General features: G+C 42.8%; 1 protein-coding gene across 10 annotated transcripts in view; it reads left to right on the top strand.

Annotated features, from left to right (window-relative positions):
- The window catches only part of rbfox3a (RNA binding fox-1 homolog 3a), a 389,771-nt gene that overhangs the window by 342,920 nt on the left and 19,661 nt on the right, over positions 1 to 27,190 (top strand). For 9 of the 10 annotated variants that reach the window (XR_005281053.1, XM_038288300.1, XM_038288299.1 and 6 more), the window contains 8 exons: positions 1,158 to 1,301; positions 5,731 to 5,784; positions 15,412 to 15,504; positions 16,681 to 16,741; positions 16,818 to 16,871; positions 21,134 to 21,266; positions 23,540 to 23,579; positions 25,602 to 25,660. Coding sequence is in view for 9 of the 10 variants with exons in the window: in XM_038288300.1 (XP_038144228.1) it covers positions 1,158 to 1,301; positions 5,731 to 5,784; positions 15,412 to 15,504; positions 16,681 to 16,741; positions 16,818 to 16,871; positions 21,134 to 21,266; positions 23,540 to 23,579; positions 25,602 to 25,660 (638 nt within the window). In the remaining variant the exon portion in view is untranslated. The remainder of the gene's footprint in view (positions 1 to 1,157; positions 1,302 to 5,730; positions 5,785 to 15,411; positions 15,505 to 16,680; positions 16,742 to 16,817; positions 16,872 to 21,133; positions 21,267 to 23,539; positions 23,580 to 25,601; positions 25,661 to 27,190) is intronic. The other variant, XM_038288303.1, reaches the window with a different exon arrangement.

Here is a 27,190-nt window from a genome sequence, read left to right as displayed (position 1 = left end):
TAAAGTGTAAAAGTTATGTAAAATAAAAAAACTATTTTAGCTTGATAAAGTGTCTTTAATTCGTTTTTTTTCTTATAAACAAAACCAATTTTATAAATAAGTTTTAAACATTGCAAACTTTTAAAATAAGTTTGCAATGTTGGATAATTTTTAATCACACTGAAAAATAAATAACATTTAGACACATTAACGGTAATTTGTGCAAAAGTAGTAGAAGTTTACAATCTATTTAATACAAAAAATATTAAAAAAAAACAGTCCAGAGCAGATTCAAACACAGCATAAGATCCAAACACTAAAAAACGAATCCATAATTGGCTCAAATTAGACCCCTTTCACAAAAATAAACATTTGTATTTTGCACTGCTTTGCTTTAATTAGTGAGCAGCTTTGAACAGCCCAGAAAAGAACCAGGCTTCCAGTTTTAACGCTGAGCTAAGCTAATTGGCGTTTGGCTCCATACTTAATGCTCATGTATTGACATTTTTTTGTTTATTTACTCCTCCAAAACAAAGAAAACTTTAGAAAAAAAAACAAACTTCCGTCGGATCAGACGGGGTAAACTGTGCGTTTGACCAATGAGCTTTTTGTCCGCAGAAAATAAAACAAGGTCCGTCTAAAGAGACAAGCCAGCAGCGGGCTCGCTGAAATCCATCACCGGTGTCACACTGAGAAACAAGTGGAATTTGTCATTGACATCAGACACATCATTTATATAGAAATGTCAGCGTCGTATTCGCATAATGATGGAAACAACAACGCTGAGGGCTCTGGGCCTCGCACTCTGATGGCTGTGTGCAAACGTCACCAATAATGTGTCTTTAGTCTAGACGTGTCAGGGCTCTGGTGGGATCTATATCCACGCCTTTTTGTCAGCGCCTTCAATCTTCCCTGTTGCTCAGGAGCTAAGTGCAAGAGATTAATAAGTGGATTTGTAATGCACAACCTCAGGTTTGACACTATAAGTCATCGGCTGTTTATCGCTCAGGCTTTCTGAGTAGATTGAAAAATGGCAGATGTGGAGTTAAGTTAGTGAGCCAGGCCTCCCACCCCCTCACTGTCGCTCTCATACTGCAGGACCGGGAGGTACAGTGCGCTGTAGCAGCAGCAGCTAATGAGCAGCTTGTGTCTTTTCTGTGTTTGTTTCCCTCTGGCAGACAGATGACGTGACGCAAACAGAGGGTTCTCAGCAGCTCCAGCTCCAGCACTCAGACTCCTCAGAGAAGCAGCAGCCAAAAAGGTTACACGTCTCCAACATTCCTTTCCGCTTCCGGGACCCAGATTTGAGGCAAATGTTTGGGGTGAGTATCTCCGAGACACCCTTTTTTTTTCCAGTAGGTTTACCACCAGCCACAGCAACACTCCCACTGTGACACCTGTGACTTTTTCCAGTTAGCTCCGTCTCCTCTAACATCAGAGGAATTTATAACACCTTAAAAGTGGAAACTGGAGCTGCTTATTTATCGAGCTATGCCATTGCTGCTGCTGTCATCTAGTTTATGCATTGATTACTGTGCTGTCTGGGGAGAAAAGAGTGGCTTGGAAGATTTCGCAGGTGATAAACAGCTCAATCAGTCACAATCAGCTCTTGAACTCTGCTGCACCGTAGGTCAGACGCAAGGGGAGGGGTTAGCTGAGCGATGAAACCTGCATCTGATCGCCATCCTGCTTCTAAACGCCGTCCTGCGTTCGTAGAGTTTGTGCATCAGGATCTCACGGATCTCCGTCCTTTTTTTGGGCCGACTAATGAGGCGGTGCGCCGTTCAACTGCTCACCTTTTGTGTCGCACACAAGCTTCAACACAAAGGGAACCGAATTCAATAGCAATAATGGATCTGAATGGAGACGATAGCCAAAAATGTACTTCAAACGTTAGCCGCTAATTGGACCATTAGAAGCCAGAGGCGTTAATTTTGGCCGTTATGAAGACAACATTGAGCCGATGATATTAATTACCAGAGAGCCCTAGCTGTGGCTTTATAAATTGCACACAACATGGCTGCTTTCTCTCTCTGATTGTTGGCTTTATTGTTCCCAGCTCTGGTGCAGGTCGTGTGGAATCCAAATCACCCCGTAATTAGCTTGGAGGCTTTGTGTGCCTGGCCGGTGCATGCAGATATATGATGGAAAATTGATTGCAGCCCACCCAGCCTCCCTCAATCACCCCTCCCCGCTCACATGTTGCCCGCTCCTTCCCGTTACTCTCGCTCTCGTCGCTGGCAGGGTGGAGGATTGCGGGATTGATTGTCTTGGTGGGAGCTTGGCAAAGAGATAGCTGGTCCGCTCCACCCTCTGACATGGCCCCCACAATGGGGCCTTTGTGTGATCAGTGTGTGCAAAGCCTCATTCCTCCAGCTCTAATGGCTTCTGGAGCGCCACCGGCTCAATACGCCATTACTGTTACGCATGAGTGAAGCCCGCAGACATGGAGGGGGAGGTGGGAGGTGGTGCTGCTCGGGCTCAGTGGAACCTGGAGCCACATTTTAAGCCCAGCTGAAAGCAGGAATCAGGAAACAAGACAAGGAGAGTGTGAGTTGGCGGTCCAGGGTGCGGGGAGACCTGTGAGCTTTTAACGAGGCGCTGAATGAAGGTCTCATTAGGGCATCCACAGCGGACGTTAATCAGTAATTAGAAACTGTGATCTCTGAGAGCTAGTGAGTGCGCGGGAAATGAAAACACTCCAAGCGCCAGCGAGCTTCTTGGAGGAGCCCACGCTGCGCCGCTCGAGGGTGCCCTCATTTGCGAGGCTGGATTCTTCTCTCGATGGGCTCTCACGGCGCTCCCCCAGAGCAATCCGACCCTCACCGCCCCCCCCCTGTCCCACTGTCACGATGACTGCTGGGCTTCAACAGCCTCTGAACACACAGGCCACCGCAGCCTCATTACAGCTTTATGAGGAGCGCTAAGATATTCAGGCTAATCAAAGGTGGAGGCGCGGGGGCCTGGGCTGGAGCCAAGATAAGAGATAAGCTACAGGTTCACATCTGAGGGGGGGGGGAATATCTGTTTTTAGCTCCTTAACTTTAACTTGCAGCCTGAATTGATGTACATGTACATAAAAAAACACATTTTGTGCGTTTTTTTCCACTTCAATGAGATGCAAAATTAAAATGGTTAATTTTACTAATTAAATAGAAATGAAGGTAAAGTATATTTTGTAACAGCAACTATAACTACATAATAACATAAACTGTGACTAGCACTGCACTGGAAAAAACCCAAATCTAGATAAGTAATTTTTTCTTAAAATAATCTTAAAATGTTCTTGGATTGAGTAGGAAAAAGTGACATTTTGCCAATGAAACAAGACAATTTACTCTTAAAATAGGAAAACACAACTGCATTGTCCATTTTCAAGTGCATTTTATCTAATTATCTTATTTTAAGAGTAAAAATTCTCATTCCATTGGCAAACTATCTCATTTACCTAATCAAATTTGGGGAAAATAAACTTAATTTAAGAATTTTACTTATTTCTAGATCGTTTATCCAGTGTGGGGTGATACAAATACGTTACACTGGAAAAAATCTAAATCTAGATGTCATTTTTTCTTAAAATAAGTGTATTTTTTCTTGGATTGAGGAGTTAAGAGACATTTTGCCAGTAGAACATGATAATTTACTCTTAAAATAAGAAAAAAAACAATTGCGTAGTCTTATTTCAAGTGCATAGGATCTAATTATCTTATTTTAAGAGTAAAAATAGTCATTCCATTGGCAAAATATCTCATTTACCTACTCAAATTAAGGGTATACACCTAATTTAAGTAACGTTTACTTATCTCAGGATAGTTTTTCTAGTGGGCTGTTTGGCTACACTGCAGAAATGTTTTGAAAATGAGTAAAAATGTCTTAAAATTAGTGTATTTTCCCTTAATATGAGGAGGAAAATAGGATGATCTGCCAATGCTATGAGCATTTTTACCCTTAAAATAAGATAATTAGATATTATGCACTCGAAATAAGACTTTGGAACTGTGTTTTCTTATTTTAAACGTAAGTTGTCTTATCTCAAAGGCAAAGCATCTTACTTACCTGCTCAATTCAAGAGAAAATGCTCTTATTTTAAGAAAAATTGACTTAGATTTAATTTTTTTTGCAGTGTAATACAAGCGGTTTGTTGCTTATTAGCAACAACAGGCATCAAAGGGTTAAAAAAGACTAGCTTGTTGTCAGATCAAACACTAACATCATTCTGCCCCCTAAGAAAAATTGACTTAACGAAAAACCTACAAGCAGTTTGTTGCTTATTAGGAACATCAGGCATCAAAGGGTTAAAAATTCTAATCATTTTTGTATGTTTCTCTCCTCCTTTCTGATGGCTTTTAGTTTCCTAGGTCATCAATGTTGTTTTTTTGTTTTTTGCAATGTTGCACAATTCATTAGAATAGAATTGAAGCTGAAACGCTCAAAGATGAACATACAGTTGCTGATAAATGGTCTAAAACGACGCAGTCAGGGAAGTTAAAGTTGTTCTGTGGAGGGATGGAGGGATGGATGGAGACTCCTCCCGTCGAAGCTGCTGTGTATCGGTGTTGCTGATGCAGCTGTTTGTCTGTGTGTGGGAGAAAGCGAGTGGGTGGGTGGGGATGGGAGCGTGCGAGATCGGCGGTCCCCAGTGCCATGTGGAAATCCACAAAGACGACTTCCTCTGAAACTAATTAATTGACGCCACAAGCCCATTACACTCGGTTAAAACAATTAGCATCTGCACGTTGGGTGGGGTGGGTGGGGGGGGAGCGCCGTCTTCTCGGGCGAGAAAAAGGGGGCGTCACGCTGGGATATAAATGCCTGCGTGTACGATCGAGCCCGCGTTCCCTCCTCGAATCAGTGGAGCCGAGCGCCATACGAGACAGATGTGTGGATGGGATCTATGGAGTCTTCCTCCAAGAGGAACGGATATATAACAAGAAGGTGGGGGGGGGTAAATAACTCAGCCATTTGTTTCAAAGTTTTTCAGCTAACCCTCAGCGTTTTAAGCCCACTCCACTCACTGCAGCCAGATAATAGCCAGCTCCTCCTAACCCCTATTAGTGGCTCAGTCAAACGATCCATCCATCCCCATTGAGCGTCGACCACATGGAAGGCCCATTTCTTCCCCGTTGTGCTGAAATGAAGGCGACGCGGACCGCTTGACAGGGTAATTACTTTTAATGAAATAATACGGCCATTGTAGACGGCAATTAAAAGTGGCGCTTGCTCGACTCATTAGAGGAACTTCTAGTTTACTTCCATCCCTCTGTTTTCTAATGATCCGTAGGTAGGCCTGTTAAATCGACAGGATGGGGCGGCGTTGAGTTAAGCCCCCCCCCTGACCTCCCCCTAGGCGCCGCTGACCGTGTGAGAGGAGGCAGAAAGGTTGGTGGGAAGGTTCTCCAAAGGTGAAGACATCAAAGCGCCATCTGCTGGTTTTTCTTAATCGCGAATCAGAAACGTTGGAAACAGTCGAAGATGTAGAATTTATTTTTACAAACGCCGCTGTCTTGTTCCACTGATACACATCCAAAGGCATTTAAGCGGCCATGAGTTGCTTTAAATCACGCCAACAACCTTCAACAACTGTTTGCTCAGCTAACAAATGCAAATTGACCACCATTTCCCCACCAAAGTAACATTTCCATATTGCCTTAATGGTTCTTCTCTCTCCAGCCCATCCTCCTCATGAATTCACAGCCAGGGAAGCTCTCTGACTCCATCTCTGCTCTTCTGTCTTTCTTTTTCTCTCTGCAGCAATTTGGAAAGATTTTAGATGTGGAGATTATCTTTAATGAGCGAGGATCCAAGGTAAGTGAACTAGAACGCCAGCTGCTTCATTACCATGCACTTCTTCTGTTTCCTAATGATGGCATTAGTGCGGTGTGTACGTTGGCGGAGAGTAGCCGTCTCTAAGCCCGGTCCTGGAGAGCCGGATCCACCCAGCCCCTTGCTCTCCGTCTCCCTCCCTCCCCTTTGTTTTCATTGTTTGTTGCAGCTCTCACACAAGTTGTGAATCATTAGTCCTGTCAATCAATTTATTATTGAGCTGTTTCACATTTCGCCTAATCCACCAGCAAGCCACAGGTCCTCCAGCAGATGGGATTGAACCGCCTCCTTCAGGGACCCAAACCCGTTTCAAACGCGGGCATCGATTAGTTTGGTTTTACATTATTCAGATTTATCACCTTTGTGATGAAAGGTAGCGGTTTAACAACGCAGCTGGCTGACGGAAAAATACTCCGAGATTTTAATGATATGTTTAGAGAAACTGGGAAATTCTAACGCTCATACTTCTTTTTGTTCCCAACTCCAAAAGTGAATTTATAAACCTCCCTTTGTTGCAAATCAGGTTCAGGTTTGCTCTAAGAGACCTGGAACATTTATTCAACCCATAACCTTCTATAGAGCATGTTGGAAATCAACATTTCAAGCCAATAGTGTTATTGGAATCCAGGAAAACCTTTGTAACATTCAAAAAATATGGATATTTTGATGGGAAAAATGAATGTCAATGTTATCAGAAGAAACGCCAACTTCCCTGAATATATTAAAAGAAATAACAAAAGTGCTTCTATAAGAAATTCCTGCAAAAAAACTCTGAGAGTGAAAGAAAAACATTTTTCATGGTAGAAAATATAATCGTTAACTAGGATTATTAACTTTTCACCTTTTTTTCTTGGCTTAACTTCTTTTCCAACTTAATTTCCAGTAGGTAAATTATCATTCAAGGGCTCATCTAATGGGTCAAATGCCAGATTAAGATGTACAGCCATGTAGCAGGATCTTTCCTGAATGGCTGGATATAGATCTAGTGCTTCTAGACCTCACTGAGGGGGGGACTCCATTTAAAAGAGGTATGCAGGTGGTCAAAAATGGTAACTTGCTCTATAAAGGGATAAATAATGCTGTTTACAGTCTTAATTTGCATTAAAATAATTTAAAAGCAAGAGAAATTTTAACAGAGCACATTGCTAAAATGGTTTTGTTAAAATTGTCTTAGTAGTCTGGCCTCAAAAATAAGTTAACTCTTTTATTTTGAAAAAACTTTACTCATTAACTCAAATCAAATGTAAATTATCTTATGTCAAGTTAGCTTTTTAATTTACGTTTAGTTCACATCATCTAGTGCATACAGTAATCCACAAAGACACAGAATATGAGCTGAGGTATCTTCCAGTAAATTTCCTGAATTAATTTGATGTTGAATAAAAAAAGAAAATCAGCCAGTGTATAAAGTTTAGCAGATTCCCTGCCTTCACAACTCAATCCAAATGGTCCTGGGGAAGGAAAGAGGACCAGCAGTCTACCAGGGAGGTTTTTCTGGGGTATATTCAGGCACCGTTAACGCCGTAATAAAAGTACGGAGTAAAAAAACGACCGTTATTCCTGATCACAGTTCCTGTAGTGGAAACGCTTCAATAGAGACACACATTTGACCAGGCAGACCTTTATTTTTTAGAATTTTCTCGCTCCTTACAAGTTTTTAGTGTCTTATATCATCATGGTTGAATTTATCCAGAAAGTAATCAATATTGTTAAAAGGATACAATCAACAACCTGAGGGTCTGAAGACTGGTGTTCTTCCTTTGTACTTCAAAATAAGAGTTTCAGTGTTTCAGCTGCATCAAAATAAAACGCAATAACAATTTATTTTCTACGGAAGAGGATTAGGGCCAGTGAAAAAAAAAAAAATTAATTGAATTTTAAATTTTATTTCAGTTTAGTATGCGGAATTCTCAGAATTCTGACTTTTTAAAGTCAGAATTCTGAGTTTTTAAACTTTTTTTGTGACTTTTTAAAGTCAGAATTCTGAGATTAAAGTCAGAATTCTGACTTTTTTTCCATGTTAAACTGAAATAAAAAAAAATTTTCCACTGGCCCTAATCCTCTTCCGTAATTTTCTTTCAGGAATTCAGTTCAAATGTGAAATCCAGTTCATGTAGTCACTTGGTTGTTCTGTCAAAGTAAAAGTCCGCTCGGCAAGGAATGATCAATGGATCATTATAACCAAAACTTATACGTTGGCACTGATTTAATGAATTTTAGAAAACTAATATACTAACTAAAATAATAATTTTCGTCATGATCACTGAGTACGGGACCGACCAATTTCCCTTTAAGGCTATCAGCAGAACTGCTGACCTCCTCAGAGTTCTGCACCAGAACCACAGAAGGTTGTGTTAGAGAAGGTTAAAGGGAAGATCAAAACATGGCAGTTAAAGGAAGATGGAAAAGTAGGATAAGAATCTATGTTTAATTATGTGTTTGGGATCGAAGCTTCAGATCGACGGACGTCTCCAACTGTTGATGTCCTCACCTAAAACTAGAGCTGGTGTTCTGTCAGATGAGCATATCCCGTCAGACCAGCATACCCATAGTCGATTTGTGTTTTTTGAAGTGTTTGGGGATCTAACCTTTACAGAGAAAAAGTTCTTATCTCCGATCCATTTTCATTGTTTGGTTTTATTTGGAAAGAAAGAATTATAAAATTATCCTGGGTGGAACCAACAATCTGGTCCTTAAATCATCAAAAGAGTCTCTACACTCCAGTTAACGATTGTAAAAACATCAAATTCCCTTTTTCAACTGAATCACTAAAATGCATCAACTTCCTGATGAGGATTATGATGATGATGATGATGGACTCTGCTATGAATGGATTGAACCTCTGCTTCTCAGCTATGGAGTTACTTTTGTTCCATTATTGCTGTGAGCAAATATGTTTTGAGAATGGAAAATTTTAAAATTACAATCAAGAAGCAAAGCTTTGTTTAACTTCTTAATAAAAAAAAAAAATTTTGAGACAAACTTGGCTGTTTTTTTTCTATTTTATTTTTTTCAAATTATTAAAATCTTTCAATTTTTTTTTTCCAAATGTTTTTTTTTTTTTAAAGTTGCTTTTCTAAATTTCCTTACAAACTGCATCATTATAAATTTGTGTTTTTACTAAAGCTACAACTAACGATTATTTTGCGAACAGATTAATGTGTATATTATTTTTTCCATTAATAATCAGATAGCCAAATGTTCTTAAAGAAGATATTTTACAGAATTAAACCAAGTGAAACTACAACTTTTCCACTTGAGGAGTTCTAGATAGATCATACTGACAGCCGAACAAGTTTTGTTATTTCAAAGGCAAAATTTTTATATATTTTTTTACAATCTTGGTATAATTACTGCTCTAAGTGGGTCCCTCTGTCAGCTAAAGGCATGTTTTACAGTCTATACGCTCCAGTTAACGATTAATCGATTACTAATTTAGTTGACGTTTATTTCAATAATTGATTCATCACGATGAATCCAATTAATTGTTTCCGCCCTAGTTTTTACAGATCAAATTCTCTATATTCAACGGCTCGCTCTTGGCTACTAAAAATGTTGTTGCTAAGGTCCAGTAGACCAATAGAAAGTGATCTGTAAAATGCGATTTACAAAAAAGTTAAATCACAAAAGTTACTGCAAAAGCCAGTTTAAATTTCATTTCTGGATTGCGTTTTTTTTTATTTCCATTTTTAAAACATGTTATTCATTTGCAACAATAATGGAGCAAAGCTCACTCCATACATCCTGGACTTTTTATAATAATTGTGATGTATTACTCCAGATGCAGTGATACCACTAGACCTGAGTCCAGTAGCAGATATCTGAGCCCTCAGCGTTGTGGGATCTCTTTCCACACTAAATAAACACAACATCACTTTTATATTAATATTCAGGTTGTTTCCTCACAAACAGGACATCTATATGTTGAATAAATTAATTAAAAGGAGCCAGATGAAGGATGAAGATGGCCTTATTTTGCATTTCTTCTCGTTATATGTAAAAAAAAATAAAAAAAAATCCAATAATAAGACCAAAACTAACAATGTGCTCCTACCTTTCTCAGCACTTTCTGACTCCTCTCCTAATGCGGCGCCCGGCGCCGAGCTCACCGTTCCTACCCAGGTTGTTAGTCTTTAGAAAAAGGTCACAAATATGCAGATTTATTTAGATAAGAAGCAGCTCAGCATTTTTCCCCCAACGTGGAGCTGCTGTAGTTTGAATTAAACAAACAGAAGCGTTGGGGAATATTTCCAGTAGCAGATTAATGTGACCTGAGCTAACGTGTCCATCACTGAGTCGACATTAACTGCACTTTAAAACAGGTCTGTAATAAGCACCTGGGAGCATATGACTGAATTTAACCCCTGAATGTTTTAAAACATGGATTGCATCAATCTGAGGCCCGGAGAGAAGCGGGAGTAGCTCTCAGGAGGAAAAATGGCTCCAGCATTGAGGCGTTGCTGCAGTATCAGTCTCCTAACCACGTAGCAGGACAGGTGAAGCCTGCGGCGCTGTGAACAGCCGAGTGCTACTCATCCAGCTGTTCATTTAATAGAGTGTACTAAGCTCCACGGCTTTCCATTCATAAAGGCGACAGGCTCCCCGGCTGGGTGTTGAGGCATGAATACTATTGATTCCCATTCATACCCGGGAGTGCTTCTGGGCCGCTATACGGGCTCACAGGGAGACCAGGAACCAGCCGCTGCCGCTGCTGCTGCTCTCAGCCCCTTCTGCCAGACAAGATTGAGCACCGGATAAACCTGCCTCCTCCGCCGTAACAAGCATTTATTGTTTGTGCCCCACAAAGCCATTACCCATGATGCCTCTCTCCCTCGCGCACTCTCTATGCTATATAATGAACCTATCAGGCCATTAATAAATAATCTATTTCCTATGAAGCTTTGGCAATTTGCATTCAATATGTTTGTCTCCTTTGAAAAATGGAGCATCCACTCTCTCCTCTTGTAAGCTAATTATTTGTTCTTGATAAAAAATAAATAAATAAAATAGACACCAGAGTGCAAAGGATTCATTTTGCCCTGGAATCCTTTTTCTGAATTTATTTCTTTATCTATGTTCTTCCGTCTTGGACAGCTCCCATGTTATTTATACTAGAGGAAGCTTCCAGGGGATCGTGTGCATGGGCGGTTCTAGAAGGGGGCCTATGGGGGCCCTGTTTTTGCCCCTGTACCCACGACATAACACTAAAAGTAATTCTAATTATGATATGCGCTGGAACAGACATGGTTACTAATTGTTTAAAAACAATAAGGTGATAGCTTTAGTGCTATTGAAATAGGAACCCAGTTTTCGTCTACTAAATGTTATTTTTTTCAAAACAAATAAAAAAAATACTCTAATTTTTGCAGCTGAATTGATCAGTTTTTCTTAAGTTCTGATTAATATTTTATAGAAAAACGCTAATTTTAACTTAAATTAAGTGAAAAACATATAAAATTCCTAAATCATGTATGTATATTGACCTAATGAGAAATAGAATTTTAATAAACCTAATTTAATAGAAATTTGACTTCATGCATTCAGTTATTTGAATCCCTTGCCCTGTTTTTAAAGGGCTGGTCCTCCTCCCGCAGCAGTGTGTCGCAGTGAGCTTGTCGCAGATATTTTTGATTCATCCCCAACATTGAAGCGTGGTCCGCGCTAAGTTATTCCACATCACAAAGCAAGAGGGACAATCAGGAACTAGCTGTGGGTCTAGATGCGGCCGAGGCGCTGAGCAAGTGGAAAAATGCAAGGGGCAAGTTTGTGTGACAACGGAGGGACATGAGGGCCAAAAAGAGCGGGGATCAAGGTGGAAAAAAGGGTCCAAACATTCTCGCGCACCTCTCTCTTCTCAGTGTATTCTCATTATTAGTTCGTATGAAATCGTACGAAAAGTTATGCACCGTAATTTCGTATGTTTTAGACGTTTTTTTCGTCGCATTTCGTCGTATTTTTACGTCTTGCCTCGAGACAAGATATCCTTGCGCATGCGCATCTTACGCACCATTAAATAACAATTTAACATACAATTAACCAGAGATGGGAAGTAACGAAGTACAAATACTTCGTTACTGTACTCAAGTAGATTTTTCTGATATTTTTACTTTACTTTACTACTTATTTTTATGGCGACTTTTTATTTCTACTCCTTACATTTTTACACAAATATCTGTACTTTCTACTCCTTACATTTTAAAAATTGTCTCGTTACTTTAGTTTTGAATCATTTCAATGGAGTTACCGTTATTATTTTTCACGTCATCCATACCAAATTCAATCTAATTGGATGGGAATCTACGTTGCATTTGACGCACCACTACAAGATGAATCGACAGATTCGGCGGTATTCATTGGCGGCAAATCATTGCAGCTTGGTGGCGGTGGCGTTAGCATAGTAGCATGGACGACGAGATGATTGAAAATGAACACAACGGAGATCTAGTCCTATTGGCAGACATCCATTTAAAATGTAGGCAGCGGCATGAAAAAAATGGTTTCTACTTTTACTTTTATACTTTAAGTACATTTACAAGCCTGTACTTTGTTACTTTTACTTGAGTAAAGAAGTTTAATCAGTACTTCCACTTTTACCAGAGTATTTTTTAACACAAGTATCTGTACTTTTACTCAAGTATGGAAAGTGAGTACTTTTGCCATCTCTACAATTAACCCTAACCCTAAGATACAAAACAGCAATCAACCTAGTTAGAGACCTGAAGAAGTGATTATTGCACTGTTTTTCCCAGTTTTACGTCCGTCCGCGTTATGCACAGTATTTCGTACAAAACGTACGAAATACTGTGCATACTTTTTCATACGATTTCATAATTGATAATAAGAATATGTTGCTTGTCTAGCTGGTCCAACTTCATTAGTCGTTTTCCACAATGGCGGTCATACAAACAGAACCACTGTTGCACCGAGTACCAACCAATAGCGCACCGATACCATTTTGAGAGTTTCTTCAACTATTGTCGCCCATTCCAGTTAGGCAATAAAAAATTCTACTGGATTCACTTTGTTTTAGTCTTTTTCCTGCTTCACAAAGGTAGGCAGCAGCTTGATAAAGCCATGATGGCAATTATTTTACATCCAAGTAGTTTGCAGTTCTTCATATATACACACATCAGTTTCAAACAGATGGTATCGGTGCCAAAAACTGGTATCGGTGCAACAGTAAACAAAACAAACCAGTAAGGTAACAAACAGGAAAAACTCATAGGGCCGGATTTATCAAGATCCAATTTTGCGTGCAGTAATTTGCGCTCGCAAACTGGAATTTTGCGCGAGGGGCTGAACCATGGTTTGCGGGTGATTTAACAAGAGCGATTGCGTAACTGGTGACAGGTGCAAAACTGTTGGAGACGCCCTATTGAAATGATGGTTTTGCGCGTTTTGTGGTTTGCGGCATGGCGAGTTTGGACAGCAGAAGGCGCAAAAGGAAATTTGACCCCATGGAAATGGAGGATTTTGGTGGATGAAGCCAACAAACATTTAAGTGAGCTACAGCAAAGAAGTGTGACTGTCACACAGAGGAACGCTATTTGTGAACAAATCTGTAATAAAGTAAACGCTGTTGGTGAAACCTTGCGAACAGTGGATGAAGTAAAAAGAAGATACCAGGATATTAGAAGGCGAACCAAAGAAAAACTGGCATATAACAAAACATCTGCGAACAAAATAGGAGGGGGCACAGTAGATGAGATGCCTCTGACCAGCATTGAGGAACAAGTACAGCTGACGCTCTGTGAGGAGCAAATCACTGGAATTGCAGCTCCAAAATGGCAATGCTGGATAAAAGAAATGTTTTTATGATCGTTTCCTCCTTCATTCCAAAAATATTCACACGGAGTGAAAAAATGCGTTCTCTGCGTCTCCTTGCTTCATTTCCATGTCTCCTTCTTGCGACAATAACCGCTGCCATGTGTGCGCAATTACGCATACAGACCATTTGCACCTTCTTTTGAAACGTGTTAAATATAGAGTCAGATACCGTTAGCAAAATTGCTTTCAGGTTTAATAAATCACTTTGCGAGTGCTAAATTAATATATTTACATGTTCTCCTCCCACAAGACGCACTTTTGCGTGTAAACGCCCCAAATTGCATATTCATTGCAGAAAAAGTACTAAATGGATAAGAGGCGTTATTTAGCACGTTTTAAAGACCAAATCCTTTTAGCACGCTGTTGATAGATCAGTTTGTACATTTTTTAGCGTGCGCAGTGAAATAGCTCACGTTTTTATATACGCAAACCTATGATAGATCCGGCCCATAGTGTATAGCGAATGTAGATTTGACCAATCAGAGGCCTCCTGTCTGCAGCACTGTCTGCACTCACCTACAGTTTTGGAAAGGTGCAGCAGTGTCACACACACAGACGACCTGGTTTCTTTTTTTTTTTACACAGTGTCCTGTCTGGCAATGTGACAATAACAATAATTGTCTTGATGCCAAAAAGAGCCCAGCAGATTTTACTTTCACTTTACTTTCATGCATATAAATAAATAATAGCTTTATTATAATTATAGAGGGAGTTTTACAGTTTATATGGACACTGCAATGTAAATAGAGCAGAAAAACAGAAAAAGAAAAAAAAGAGAAAAGATGAAAGAAAGAAGAGATAGAAAGGAGATAATGACAACCTGGTTTCTGATTATAAATTAGCCTTTATTTCATGATTTTTCGTGCCCCCATGAAAACACGCCGGTCCCCTCTTGGCCCCCTGATATATTTCGTCTAGAACCGCCACTGATCCTGTGTGTGTGCATGCGGAATCACGCCGCTCGCCATCTCTCACATGTATTAAATCCTCAAGCAATTATCAGGCAGCAGCGGTTATACTCCCTGCCTCCCTGCACATACCTCTAGAAGTATATATAGAAACTAAGGGAATGGGACTTGTTTGGCCGGAATATTTTAATGGTTCCACTACAGCGCTCAGGTCCAGTATCCCAGTCCACATAACTCAGCGAAGTGACAAACCCTCCCAGGGGAGTGTTGGTGTGGAGAGCGAGAGGTGGGGGATGGAAATGAGAGGTTGGGTGGATGTTAGTCGCGTTCTAGAGTCAATATCAGTTCTTTATTCTAGCTTCTGTTGAGATGTTCCAGCTATTAGAGCTCTGAATGCAAAGCAGTCTGAGATCAAGCTGAGGAGAAACCCTCCTCTCCTCTGCTGCCGGGTTTTCCTCAAACGAAGGGAAGGCTGCAGCAGAAGCCACGCTGTCGAAGTTACTCAGATAATTAAAGCACTATTATGGCAGCCAACAGTGTTTTGCATCCTCTGCTTCCTGACGTTCACCCATGCCACCGCAGCTGTGCCGTTTAATTGGATAAAGCGGGCAGGTTTGTTGGTGTTGCCGTGTGAGGTCATGTCACTGTTCTTCTCTCCTCCTCGGATCTCTCTGTTTGCTGTTTCCTGACGCCTCACTAACTGCCTCTAATTAATCTGGCTGCTTACAACTCGACTCCACTGCCGCCGCCGCTGCTGCTGCTCACCACCTCCTGTCTTCTCACCTCTTTCTTCCTTTTCTCTCCCCCCCCCCCCCCCCTTCTGTGTGTGTGTGTGTCTTTTCTTCTCTACCTGTGGCTAACGTGGCGCTCTCAGGGCTTTGGGTTTGTAACTTTTGAAACAAGCACAGACGCTGATCGTGCACGGGAGAAACTAAATGGTACAATCGTAGAGGGACGCAAAATCGAGGTGCTTCCATTTTTCCCCTTTTTTTCCCTCCTTTCCTGCCTGCTGTGTTCTTGGTTTCCCTGCATATCAAAGCAAAAGCATGCGGCTAGCGTTTGTGTGTGGATCTGGTTGCATGCATGCATAATGGTGCGTGTAATCCGTTCTCAGTAGAATATGGAATCCATACATGTCCACCTGGACAAGTTGTCCATCATCACCTGACAAAGCAGGATGAATGCATGCTGTCTCCCTCTGGGGTCCTATTGAATCTCAGACAACCTGCACTTCCTGGTTGCCTTCGTTTGCTGCAGCTTGCTTCGAGTTACAGTTTTGTTTATAAAACAGTCGCTCCCATCAGGTCAGTGGGAGCAAACCAGTTTATTTTTCCTTTTTTGTGGCACATATTCGGTTCTTCAATCACTCCATAAAACTGGAAGAAGATCCCTTTTTCTCAAACATGTAGATGTTGCATGCTCTCCTTTGTTTTTGTTGGTTGATTTTAAAGCAGCAGGTATGTCTGTGATGGAACGAACCGTTTACAGTCCTGTGAAGCAGCTTTTCTCCCCAGGATTTCTGCTCTTTTTTGTTTTTTTTTGTCCAACAAAAGTGTTTCAGATCAAACTTATTTTAAAACCAGACTAAAAGAAATTCAAAAAAAACAATCCACTGGATTTTTTTTCCATGTTTGAAGACGTTTCTCTTCCCATCTAGGAAGCTTTTTCAATTAAAAATGTCAGAAATAACATAAAGTTTGAGGCTTTATAGAGTGGACCAAAAACAAAGCCTCGTTTTGGCTTAGAAAACATGCAAATTGAAAACTGGACAAACAGGTCTGCCCCTTGTTAGCCTGTAATACCTGATACCTGTCTACGCTCTTTCTGACATTTTGAATTGAAAAAGCTTCCTGGAAGGGAAGCGCATGTCTTCAAACTCGCAAACAAAATCCAGTGGATTGTTTTTTAACTTTTTTAAAACTTTTTTAAAATAGTTTGTCTGATGTTTAGAGTCTGTTGATGATCTGAAACATTTAAAAAGTCCAAACAGGAGAAATCTGTAGACCTGCACAATCCTCCTTTTATTTTGAGAATGTGTTTCAGTTGGTTTTGGTTTGCTGCTTTCTCGTGGCCCAGTCTGAATGTTTGGCTTGTGTTCTTAACATTTGTAAACACTCACTGTGTCCCCTCCTGCTTTAAACAGGTGAACAATGCAACCGCACGAGTGATGACAAACAAAAAAGTGGCCAACCCTTATACAAACGGTGAGTGCCGAGCGCTGCCTGCTAATCGAGCTCCTGTTAAGCCGAGGTCTAAGTGGACTTTCTTCTTTGTTTCCAGGCTGGAAGCTGAACCCAGTGGTGGGAGCTGTCTATGGTCCTGAACTGTATGCCGGTACGACTGCTTTTCTCATTTCTCCCGGTACCTTTTTTCCGCCACACGCCAGAGTCCGCTATCGGCCGCAGCCAATCCCAATCTGACCCCCTGAATTTCCACAATCAGGTTCATCCTGAACCGAGTGAACATAAAATTCGCCGTAAATCAAAGTGGATCCGATAAGCAGTGGATGATCCAAGCTTCTCTGAGTGGCTGAGGGAGCCTGAGCCATTGTTTGCACAGTGTGCAACTGTAAAGCTAAAAAAAAAAATGATTTCAAGAGCAAGCGCCTCTGCAACTGTTATCAGATTGTGGAGGCTGCTGCTGTGGATGGATTTGCCAAGTGCACCAGATTGACTTTTACAGAGCTAACCGAATAAGGGAGATTGAGTGAGAGATATTGTTGGCACCCACCCTGTCGAAGGCCGCTATTCCTTCTGGTCTCAGTAATGGAGGAACGAGATGAGCTCAGTGGGGTTTTCCCTATCTCTCTCTGCCTCGACATGCCAGCTTTATTGCTGTATGTTATATGAACCCTTTGCATTTTAATGAGGGGGAAATGGTACTATTTCATTTGGAAGAAGTGCTGAGCACATCTCGCCACTTTAACGGCTTTCCTTTCTGCTCATTAGACTAAAATCTGTTCATTCCCCGGACAGCTTTACGGCGAACCTCTAAATAACTGTCCATGACAGAAAGCAGTCATCTATCATTTTTATTTCAGCCCCAACCCCTTACCCTCATCCAAGCCTCCTCCCCTGCTTCCCACTAACCTCCCCCCCCCCGGCACTCCTTTCATTTCAACATCTTCCTCTGCTAATTATTTATGCACACAAACATGTTCGCCTCCGAGTGTAACTCTTTTAACAGCATCAAACACATTCACTTTGACGCCATCAGAAGGAATTTTCTCCAAAACTAAAGGATACGGACATTATATAAGCCTGAACTTGGGCAAACAATCGTGTTCCCGCCCCTACGTGCGCACTCAGAGCTCCACCACCTGCCCTGTTTTCTTACACTCAGACCAAAGCATAGCAGCCTACAGAAATAGATAACCTATGTAGAACACAGACACTAATACACGTCTCTTCTTTCATGCACGCTTCCTCCATGTTCCTCACACACACACTTCCCAAATCATCTCATAAATCAGAGGGAGTGTGGTCCACCACTCCAGGCAGGGGAAGCAGGAGGGGCTGCGTGATTTATTGGCTGCTAATTTTTCAAGTCGTCTTGACATGGCGCTGGAGTTTGCCAAGCCTAAACGACAACATATGCTTGCCAGCTGGGAAGATGGGAAACATAAATAAAGAGATACATTTTTGAAACCAAACCATCCCTAATCTGCAGGAAAGTGCTTCCTTTATAAAAGAAAGAACAATCCAACCCTATCGAGGACATTCCAATGTTACAGGTTTGGGAAAACCATAAAATCCTGCCGCAGATTTTTCCCAAATCTTCACCATTATGGTTTTTGCGGGGTGTTAAAATGGTATATAAAGCCGATTAATCACTGTTTATCAGTCCTCATTTCTGTGCAGGAGATCAGTGAAATTGGGAGCCATAAATCGTGGCTGGGTGACAGCACACTTCGTCTCCATTCGTCCTGGCGCTACAGGTTTATTGTCCTCAAAACCCATTCAGGAGAATGACGGATGAGAGCCTTACGCCAGCTCCCCGCTCTTAACCTCTTCCAGGGTAGATTGGCTCCTCCTCCTGATGGGGGAGGGGAGCAGGAAAGGACCCGGTGGGGTCTGCAGCAATGCCCCCCCCTCCTTCCCCGTCTCCGTATCCTCCTCAAACTGAGGGCTCCCAATTAAACCAAGAGAGCTGGCAATAAAAGTTAGCGCTGGCACAAATTATGGTGTGCAGTAGCTGGTAGGCAAACAATAACTGTGCTTACCTCTCTCCTGTTTTAATGTGCACTAATGTGATTTTAAACTCCATAATTTATGCAGAATGGACTCAAATGGCCTCACATGAACACATGGGTGTGTTAGCGATGTGAAGCCCTGATTCATGCCCTCTGTTAAAGGAAATTATTAATTATGTGAGCTATCCAGCGGTTTGATTTTATTATTCATCGAAATAAATCCGATGCAGGTGTTAGAATTGCATAAAACGGGAAAAAATAAAGATTAGAATAACTAAAAGAACTCCTCTGAGGTAGATCTGCATTCAGCGTGCATTGCGCCGTTTAGCTCATAGTGGTATAATTGGCAAACTTTTCTTCATTACTGGTGTTGGAGGCTTTCAGCGCCACAGACAGCTGTCACTTAGACCCGCCATCGTATGGCCGCCCCCTCAGGCTACCACTCAGAGGCTCTTCTCTGCAGCTAATTCCAACAGAGACAGGAGATGAGTGGCTTTTCACTCACCAATTCAGATTTTCACTCACTAAGGTGGAGTCTTTTCTTGAGGACTTGTGGAAAACCTACCAGCTGTGTAAATGACAGAAAAGAAAGGCTAATTGCCGTCTTAATATATGTAGACAGATCCTCTCATTGTTGGAGTGTACTTTAGGGGGATAATTAAGCTCCAGACTCTTGATTAGATTAAGCTGTTTTTGGTCCCCAGCGCGTGGATTAAATGCTCATGTATTTGAGCAGGAAGTATTAGAGAGATCAACCTTGTGGAAAATCAGATCTTTCTTTATGAGAGCCGGTTATGACCCCATCACTGGATTACCCCGGGTCCAACTTGGCTCTGCAGGTATTGAGCTTCTCTCAGGTTGACAACGTATGACATATGAGGTGCGGCTTGACCCTGCCGCCCTCCGGCACATAACTCATATTTTCTGCGGCGCCCCTCCCCGGAAAAAGGTGTTTGACTTTGGTGGCTCCGCCGGGTTTGTGCTCTCTCCGTACGCGGCGGCGGCTGTTGTTGCTTTTCACGCGCTCACCAAGGTGTGACAGTGTCTTTGATTTATGGGTTATTATTGAAGCAGTGTAGCCTATCGCCAACTCATTATGAGTTTACGTTCACATACATCACCGCATGCAGATCGCATACAAATTTTAGAAAAGAAAAAAAAAAGAAAGGAAGAAGCATAATTTATTTTTCTTTGGGGGTGGACTTCAGAACGAGGGTTGTTTGTGCCCTTTAGCAACTGCATTTTCGGACACCCTCCCCTCCCCTAATTTAAATGCCAAGGTTAGAGCTATAAATCACTTTTGGGGGGAAATCGGGCACAGGTTGGTACAGTGGCAGCAAACAAAGCGCCTTGTGCGTTGGTGAGGGAGGTCACCTGACCCAAAGAGATGTGAAGTTTGGATATATCCACTAATGGAGCGAGTTGTTAATGATTGCAGACGTTATAGACGTTTTCAAAAACAAAGCTAATCCCTCTCCCCGTCAGTGCGTCCAGTGGCTGCGGGGCTAACGCCACAAACATAGCACAAGTTTTTATTCTTTTAGATGCTATTTACCTGTGAGATCAGACAACCCGGTTAACAGAACAATCCCTGATGGAAAGTACAAATACTCTGGATATACGTAAAGAAGAATAAGGTGAGGCGAGGATGACAAAGGGGCATTTTGCGGAGGATGAAGAATAATGGCGGTGACTGATTTTTTGATAGACTCTGCTGTGGGGGGGGGGTTGCAGAGGTGTTAGGGAATTACAATCGCAGGAAGAGTGGAGGCCACCTTAATCATTTCTGGAGATCGGTGTGTTTGTATGCACCCCTGCAGGGCTGTAATCAGACAGCCTCTGTGCTGATTGAAGGTTAAATGGAGACCTGAAGTTCCCATTAGCTGTCCTCTAATCTCACCGTGACCGTTTTGTCACAACAACCTTTGTCTCCCCACCCCCATTTTCCAACCACCTGAAACCCATCAGCGTCAGAGATCGCCTGATTGTTGATCAGCAGCCTCCTCAAATTCATCTCCTGAGTTCAGGCTCTACCTCAGGCCTCCCACTCTTCAATTCTACTCCAAACTGTGCGAAAGCCGTGGTGCGAAACTAGTGGTACTGCATCCATTAGTCGCCCGGACTTCAAGGCTGCCCCTCGCCAGGCATCAGGGAAGAATGCGTACAGCAAATGTGGATCCTTGCTGAGTACGACACAAAGCAGTGAGCTGGGAAAGGGTAGAGTGCTCGATGAGGCGCACCTAGAAAAGATTAAATCTATTGTTTCCTTGTCTTCCACATAATGCATTCTGTCATAGGGAAAGCAGAGCCACACGTCTCTCTCTAATGTATTCTGTCATAAGGTAAGCAATGCCAAGCTGAAGATGTTCTCTGAAAGCCATTTTCTCTCCCTTTTCCTCTGCAGTAACAGGGTTCCCCTACCCTGCCACAGGCGCTACGGTGGCCTACAGGGGTGCCCACTTGCGGGGAAGGGGACGAGCTGTTTACAACACGTTCCGCACGGCTCCACCACCTCCACCGATCCCTGCTTATGGAGCGTGAGTATTTCCTCTTTACCCTTGGAATAAACGTATCAAATTTGACCACCCATTTATACCTTTTAATTTCAACGATTCAAGCTTCAAATTTTGCATTAAATCAATCACAAAAATACTGAGATCTTATCTTAAAGCTTTTGTTAGCGTGAGGCAGAGATGGTGTTACAATTCTACAAGATTCAGTCAGCAGGTTTAGGAAGGAAATCTGTGTTCACAGCATTATCAAAGAAATGTTAGAGGAAGGACAAATGCATGGAGCGGAGATAACTGCTCATATTTAGAAAATTCCTCTTCAGTAAGAGGGCCGGGTCACAAGGCTTAATGGAACTATCTGGAAAATTTGGACTTTTTCTTTTGTAAGACCTCTAGAACTGGACAAAGTTATGTTGAATGTACAGTGAGGTGGAAAGGGAACCAGAGCTGCTGGATTTGAAGGGTTGAATGTGAAAAAACAAGACAGCTGCTACAGTAGTAGCCATTCAAAATTTCCCCACTTTCCTTGAGGGGCTCTTGGCTTTTCCTTGGCTGATCCTTGGCTGGTCCTTGGCTGATTCTTGGTTGATTCTTGGCTGATCCTTGGCTGTTCCTTGGCTGTTCCTTAGCTGATCCTTGGCTGACCCTTGGCTGATCCTTAGTTGGTCCTTGGCTGGTCCTTGGATGGCCTTGGCTGGTCCTTGGCTGATCCTTGGCTGTTCCTTAGCTGATCCTTGGCTGACCCTTGGCTGATCCTTAGTTGGTCCTTGGCTGGTCCTTGGCTGGCCATTGGCTGGTCCTTGGATAGCCTTGGCTGGTCCTTGGCTGATCCTTGACTGGCCATTGGCTAATTCTTGGCTGGCCCTTGGCTGTTCCTTGGCTGGCCATTGGCTGGCCCTTGGCTGGTCCTTGGCTGATCCTAGGCTGGCCCTTGGCTGATCCTAGGCTGGCCCTTGGCTGGTCCTTGGCTGGCCATTGGCAGATTATTGGCTGGCCCTTGGCTGGTCCCCTACAATTCCTTCTTAAACATCAATATTTGCCCTAAATTATTCTTTCTTTCATGATTTGTGGACATTAAGATCTAAAGAGAGGCGTCATCTTCTGGTCAGACCCTGTAATTCAGTGAAAGGATAGAGTCAGAGTAACAAAAATATGTAAGAGGGGGGTCACTCCAGTGGCTGGAAGTTGGAGTGGATTTTGCTGGGAGTTGGAGGGAAGTTAGCTGTCATTCAGTTGGTGTTTGACTGTATGAAAGCGGTTTAGTTCCTCAGAGCATTTGTCCAAAGATGGTCACAAATATATACTTGCTTAGCTGAAACCCGTGTCTGTGCAAAACATCGTCTTTTAGTGTTCAAATGTAATATTATGACTCTTAGAGAAATTGAATCCCTTTTTCATTTGCTCTGCCTCTTCCTCCATGCAGGTCCAGGTTTTTCTTCTGGTATAGTTGGTGCTTTTGACAGTAGCAGATTTAGAGTGGGTAGCATCGGCTGATCTCTTGCCTCTCACTCTGTTCGGACAAAGGCCAGCCCCCCTATGATCAGATCAGGGTTAGTCTTGCTGTAGAGAGACTCGCTGCTGAAACCAGGACCAGAAACCCCACGGTCCCCTCCCTGCTTCTCTAAGGGCCCCTCGGTGCTGATGGCAGCTGGTTGATTTATACTTCAGAGTCACGTGACGAAGCTGCCTTCACTGCTTTCTATTGTCCTTCGCTCCTCTCTCCTGACAACAACTGCAGAAACTGGAAAGACAAACAACTTTAGCCGAGCAGAAAATTGGACAGGGATTTGAAACGGTTGCACCTTTCAGTTTAATGTGTCATTCGTTATTTGTGGTACAGCGAGCTGAAGCTGCCAGAAATCTGACCTCACCCAAGATGCAGGCGGTGAACGCTGGAGGAGAAAGGCCACGGTGTTCTGTCAGACGAGCATACCCGGTCAGACCAGCATACCCATAGTCAATACCCGTTTATTCCTTTAGTTTTGTACGAAAAATAAACTTTAAACTACCTCAACGGGCGTGTATCCCTTTAGTCATGTACAAAAATTATTTAATTACTTGGTGTTTTTTTAGAAGCGTATGTCAATCTGACCTTAAATTGATTTTGTCATACATGACTAAAGGGATAAACACCCATTGAGGGAGTTTAAAGTTTTTTTTTTGTACAAAACTCTTGCTCATCCGTATTGACTGTAGGCATGCTGATCCGACGGGGTACGCCGATCTGACAGAACAACGTCCGAGGATTCGGCGGGATGCAAAGCCAACTAACTATTGTTTCCTATTTTATGGCTTCACAGGGTGGTGTACCAAGATGGCTTCTACGGAGCAGAGATCTATGTGAGTATGGCTGGTTTTCCTCCTGACTGCTCGTTTGAAAGAGAAGTAAAGCAGACACAGGACTCGGCCCTGGAGACGAAAACGTGATCTCCTCCCCCCCGGCTCTCACCCAGCGTCGCTGCCAAGCCGGCGTCGATTAGGCCTCAGTCTGCCGTGCCAAGAAACCCGACAACAAAATTTAAAACCCCCTCAGCTCCTCCCTTCTCTGATCTCAGACTTTGGCAAAGAGGTGGACCCTGACTCAGTGTCCCTTGTCAAGTTAGGTCATTTACTCCTTCAGATTTGTCTGCGTTTCTCCTGTCCTGTTCGCTGCTCATTCAAAGGGCTTGGCTGGGATATCCCTGCCTGTCCTGGGGGAGGAGGGGTGTCTACGTCGGTCTGAGTGGAGCCAGTCTCTCCCCCCCCAGCAATCACCGTGGGGGAGATAAGAGGAGCAGCAGATAAAGGGATTTGCCATCCCTCCGGATCTGTCCGTGCAGGCGGGGTCGCATCAGAGGCAGGCCGCCCCAACACAGAGGAGCAAGGAGGCTGTGGAGATAATGCTGAAATTACCACATTGCCCCCACTTTAACATCGGTCCAAACGTCTGTGTGTGGGAGGAGAGAGGGGGGGTGTAATTTGTCCCTTTGATTTTCCTCTCTCTGCCGAGATGACAGTGAGCACGGCGGCGCTGACAGCTGCTTCTCACTTTCGCCCCGACCAGGACCGGTGTCTGGGAATGAAATGCTAAACCCGGTGTGATAGATGACTTTCACACCAGCCCACATGATAGGACCGTATTTCACTGACTTTTATTGCACAGACACCCACCGCCATAGAAGAGAGCTGGGCTGTGGTCTGAGTGATGTTCAGCCTCTACTCACAGACTCTGTGTAAGCTAACTGAGGCCTGGAAGGTTGATCCATCTTCCCAATCCAAGACACCAATGCCATTCCCTTCGGCCATGACCACTGCAGTGCTTCAAACTGCCTCGGTGTGCGTAGAGTCTCTGGTGACCAACAGGAAGCCGTCCCTTAGCGCCTTAGTGTCCTCAACTGTCATCCAGCCGATGCCACAATGTTGTCAGAACCAAACATGCACATATAAACAGGCATCACCCAGGATATGTATGTGCTAATACATATGCATGCTGCTCCGTGTGGAAACGCACCAGTACACTTGTGCACGATTGCGCCGACGTGACAAAATAACAAATGTGTAGCAGCGCCGTGTGCAGGACTTGACAATGCAGTGATTTATCGGCCACTGTTTGTTCGGGCTGTTGCCGTAATCAGGGCGGTCCCAAGGCAGACTCTGTCCCACAGGAAGTCATCCGCTTCATCTGCCACGACTTCCTGCACCCCCTCCCTGGAAAACGACGGAAAGGGAGCTAGAATAGATTTTCAGCCGCAGAACTTTCACGGACGGCTTTAAAAATGAATGAAAAGGTGCATTATTAAAAGGCAGCTATCCGGCGTATGGACACAGATGGGCAGACGCTCGGGTGGCACTAATAGAAAAACAGTGGGGGAACACCTTCATTTTTCAAAGAGAGTAATAGCAGCACTCTACAATCAGGTCTTTAATTCCTTCCCCACTCTGGCAAATGAATACAGCAGTCCTGACTCCCCAACGGTTCGAACATCTCCCTTCATTTGTGAGACGAGGGGTCGCAGTAAGGGAAAGCTGCAGAAAGTCAGCTAAAAATGGGCAGCATTTGGGGGCTCTGCTTCTCCGCCGTGCTGTTGCTGCTCCAACAGGCTTGTAGTGCGACAATAAGTTGCTCCCCAAACGTGCTGCTTCCTCAGATCATCACTCATTCCCCTAATGCCACCTCCTGCTGCATGCACCATATATCAAACAGCACCCTCTGGTGTCTCTGAGGGAACCTGCAGCTCAAAGGTGTGGGCTCAGGACCAAAACACTGTGCAGTGACATTTAAAGCTCTGAGTCTGCATTGTTGTTTGCTTGTGTATCTGAGTTCTAACCTTTCTCTGAGCAGGTTGTGCTTAATCACTAATTAATACTTTGGTATTTTAACAGGGTGGCTATGCAGCATACAGATTTGCCCAACCCACCACCACCGCTGCTTACAGTGACAGGTGAGAACCCCTCCCAGGCAGTAAACACTCCATTTTCTTACTGTTTAAAGAAGTTGCTATAGTCTATATCAGAGAGGTGTTTCCGACTAATTTAACCACTTAGTACCTGGTCTGTACTGCCTGTGGCATGTTTTAATTTCTTCATCCTACAATTACTTTACAGCTTTTTTTTTTCTCCCTTAAAAATGATCAAACTAGTCAAATTATGTCACCTATTATCATAAACAGTCAATAATTAGAAAAATTAGTTTGCTTGGAAATGTCCCACAGTTGTCTGGTCCATTCATGCGTAGCCTTGTTGTGATTGAACAAAAAGAAAATAACAATTCCCGTGAAAAAACTCTTCTTTCAAAATTCAGAAATTAAAACTTACGTTTTTTCTTACAAAAATATTAAAATCCAACAGAGTTTTTGCCCAACAGTGGCAAATCAAATCAAAGTTTGGCCGCACGTAGGTCGAGCCGAGTAAAAAATGCTTCTCTTTCTACCTCTTATGCACATATCTGAGTCTTCAATCAGTAGCCTTACCTTATAAAGAAAACTTTTAACCAATCTGTCTGAATGATTTACAGTAACAGCCATTCAAAATGGCCGTTCCCAGTCAAACGCCATCCGAATGGAGGCAGACACCACTGCAACTCCCAGCAAATTCCCCTCCAACATCCAGCCACTTGAGTGACTCTAACTCCACCCTTTCACTGAATTATATGGTCTGACCAGGAGATGACGCTTCTCTTTAGATCTTAATGTCCACAAATCATGACAGAAAGAATATTTTAGTACAAAGATTGATGTTTAAAAAGGAATTGTAGGGGACCAGCCAAGGGTCCATCAAGGAAAGTGGGGAAATTGTGAATGTCTACTACTGTAATTTAACCAAACTAAAGTCGAAATTACCTCACAGATAGCAAAATATGTTATTTCAGTTTTTAATTATGGTCAAAAAGGTTAATTCTGGTCAAAGTTGATAAATTAAGTGGATTGACCCTTAAAAGCATCCAATATTGAAAAGATGCCACTGAATCAATGTTATTTTGTGGTGAAATTCTAATGATTGGATGCTAACGTCAAAACAGTTTCGGAAAAAACCTTGTCAAAAGTTTAGCCAATGGTTGTAGCATGATTTATGATTCAGCGTACAAGTCAACAACCACTAAAATTCAATTCAATTCAGTTTATGTATGTAGCGCCAATTCAATAAAAGTTTTCTATCTAAGGAAAACCAGTTGATTACATCAATTCATTGACTCAAATACAATCCCTCACACCAAGCATGCTTGTAGCGACAGTGGAGAGGAAAAACTCCCTTTGAACAGGAAGAAACCTCCAGCAGAACCAGGCTCAGTGTGAGCGGCCATCTGCTGAGGCCCACTGGGGTTCAAGGAGACAGAAGCAGACATAGAAAAAGAAGCATAGATACAAAAGGCAACTGTAAAAGGTGGCCCCGTCCAGGAAACACACAGCCAGGCAGACGAGCTCCGAGCCAGCTCCCATGTCAGAGAATGAAGAGAGCACATCCAGTTAGTCACA

Source organism: Cyprinodon tularosa, unplaced genomic scaffold (genome assembly GCF_016077235.1).
Source record: "Cyprinodon tularosa strain WSP-4 unplaced genomic scaffold, ASM1607723v1 ctg250, whole genome shotgun sequence".
Classification (NCBI taxonomy): Eukaryota; Metazoa; Chordata; class Actinopteri; order Cyprinodontiformes; family Cyprinodontidae; genus Cyprinodon; species Cyprinodon tularosa.
This window is presented reverse-complemented; position numbering and strand designations above follow the sequence as displayed.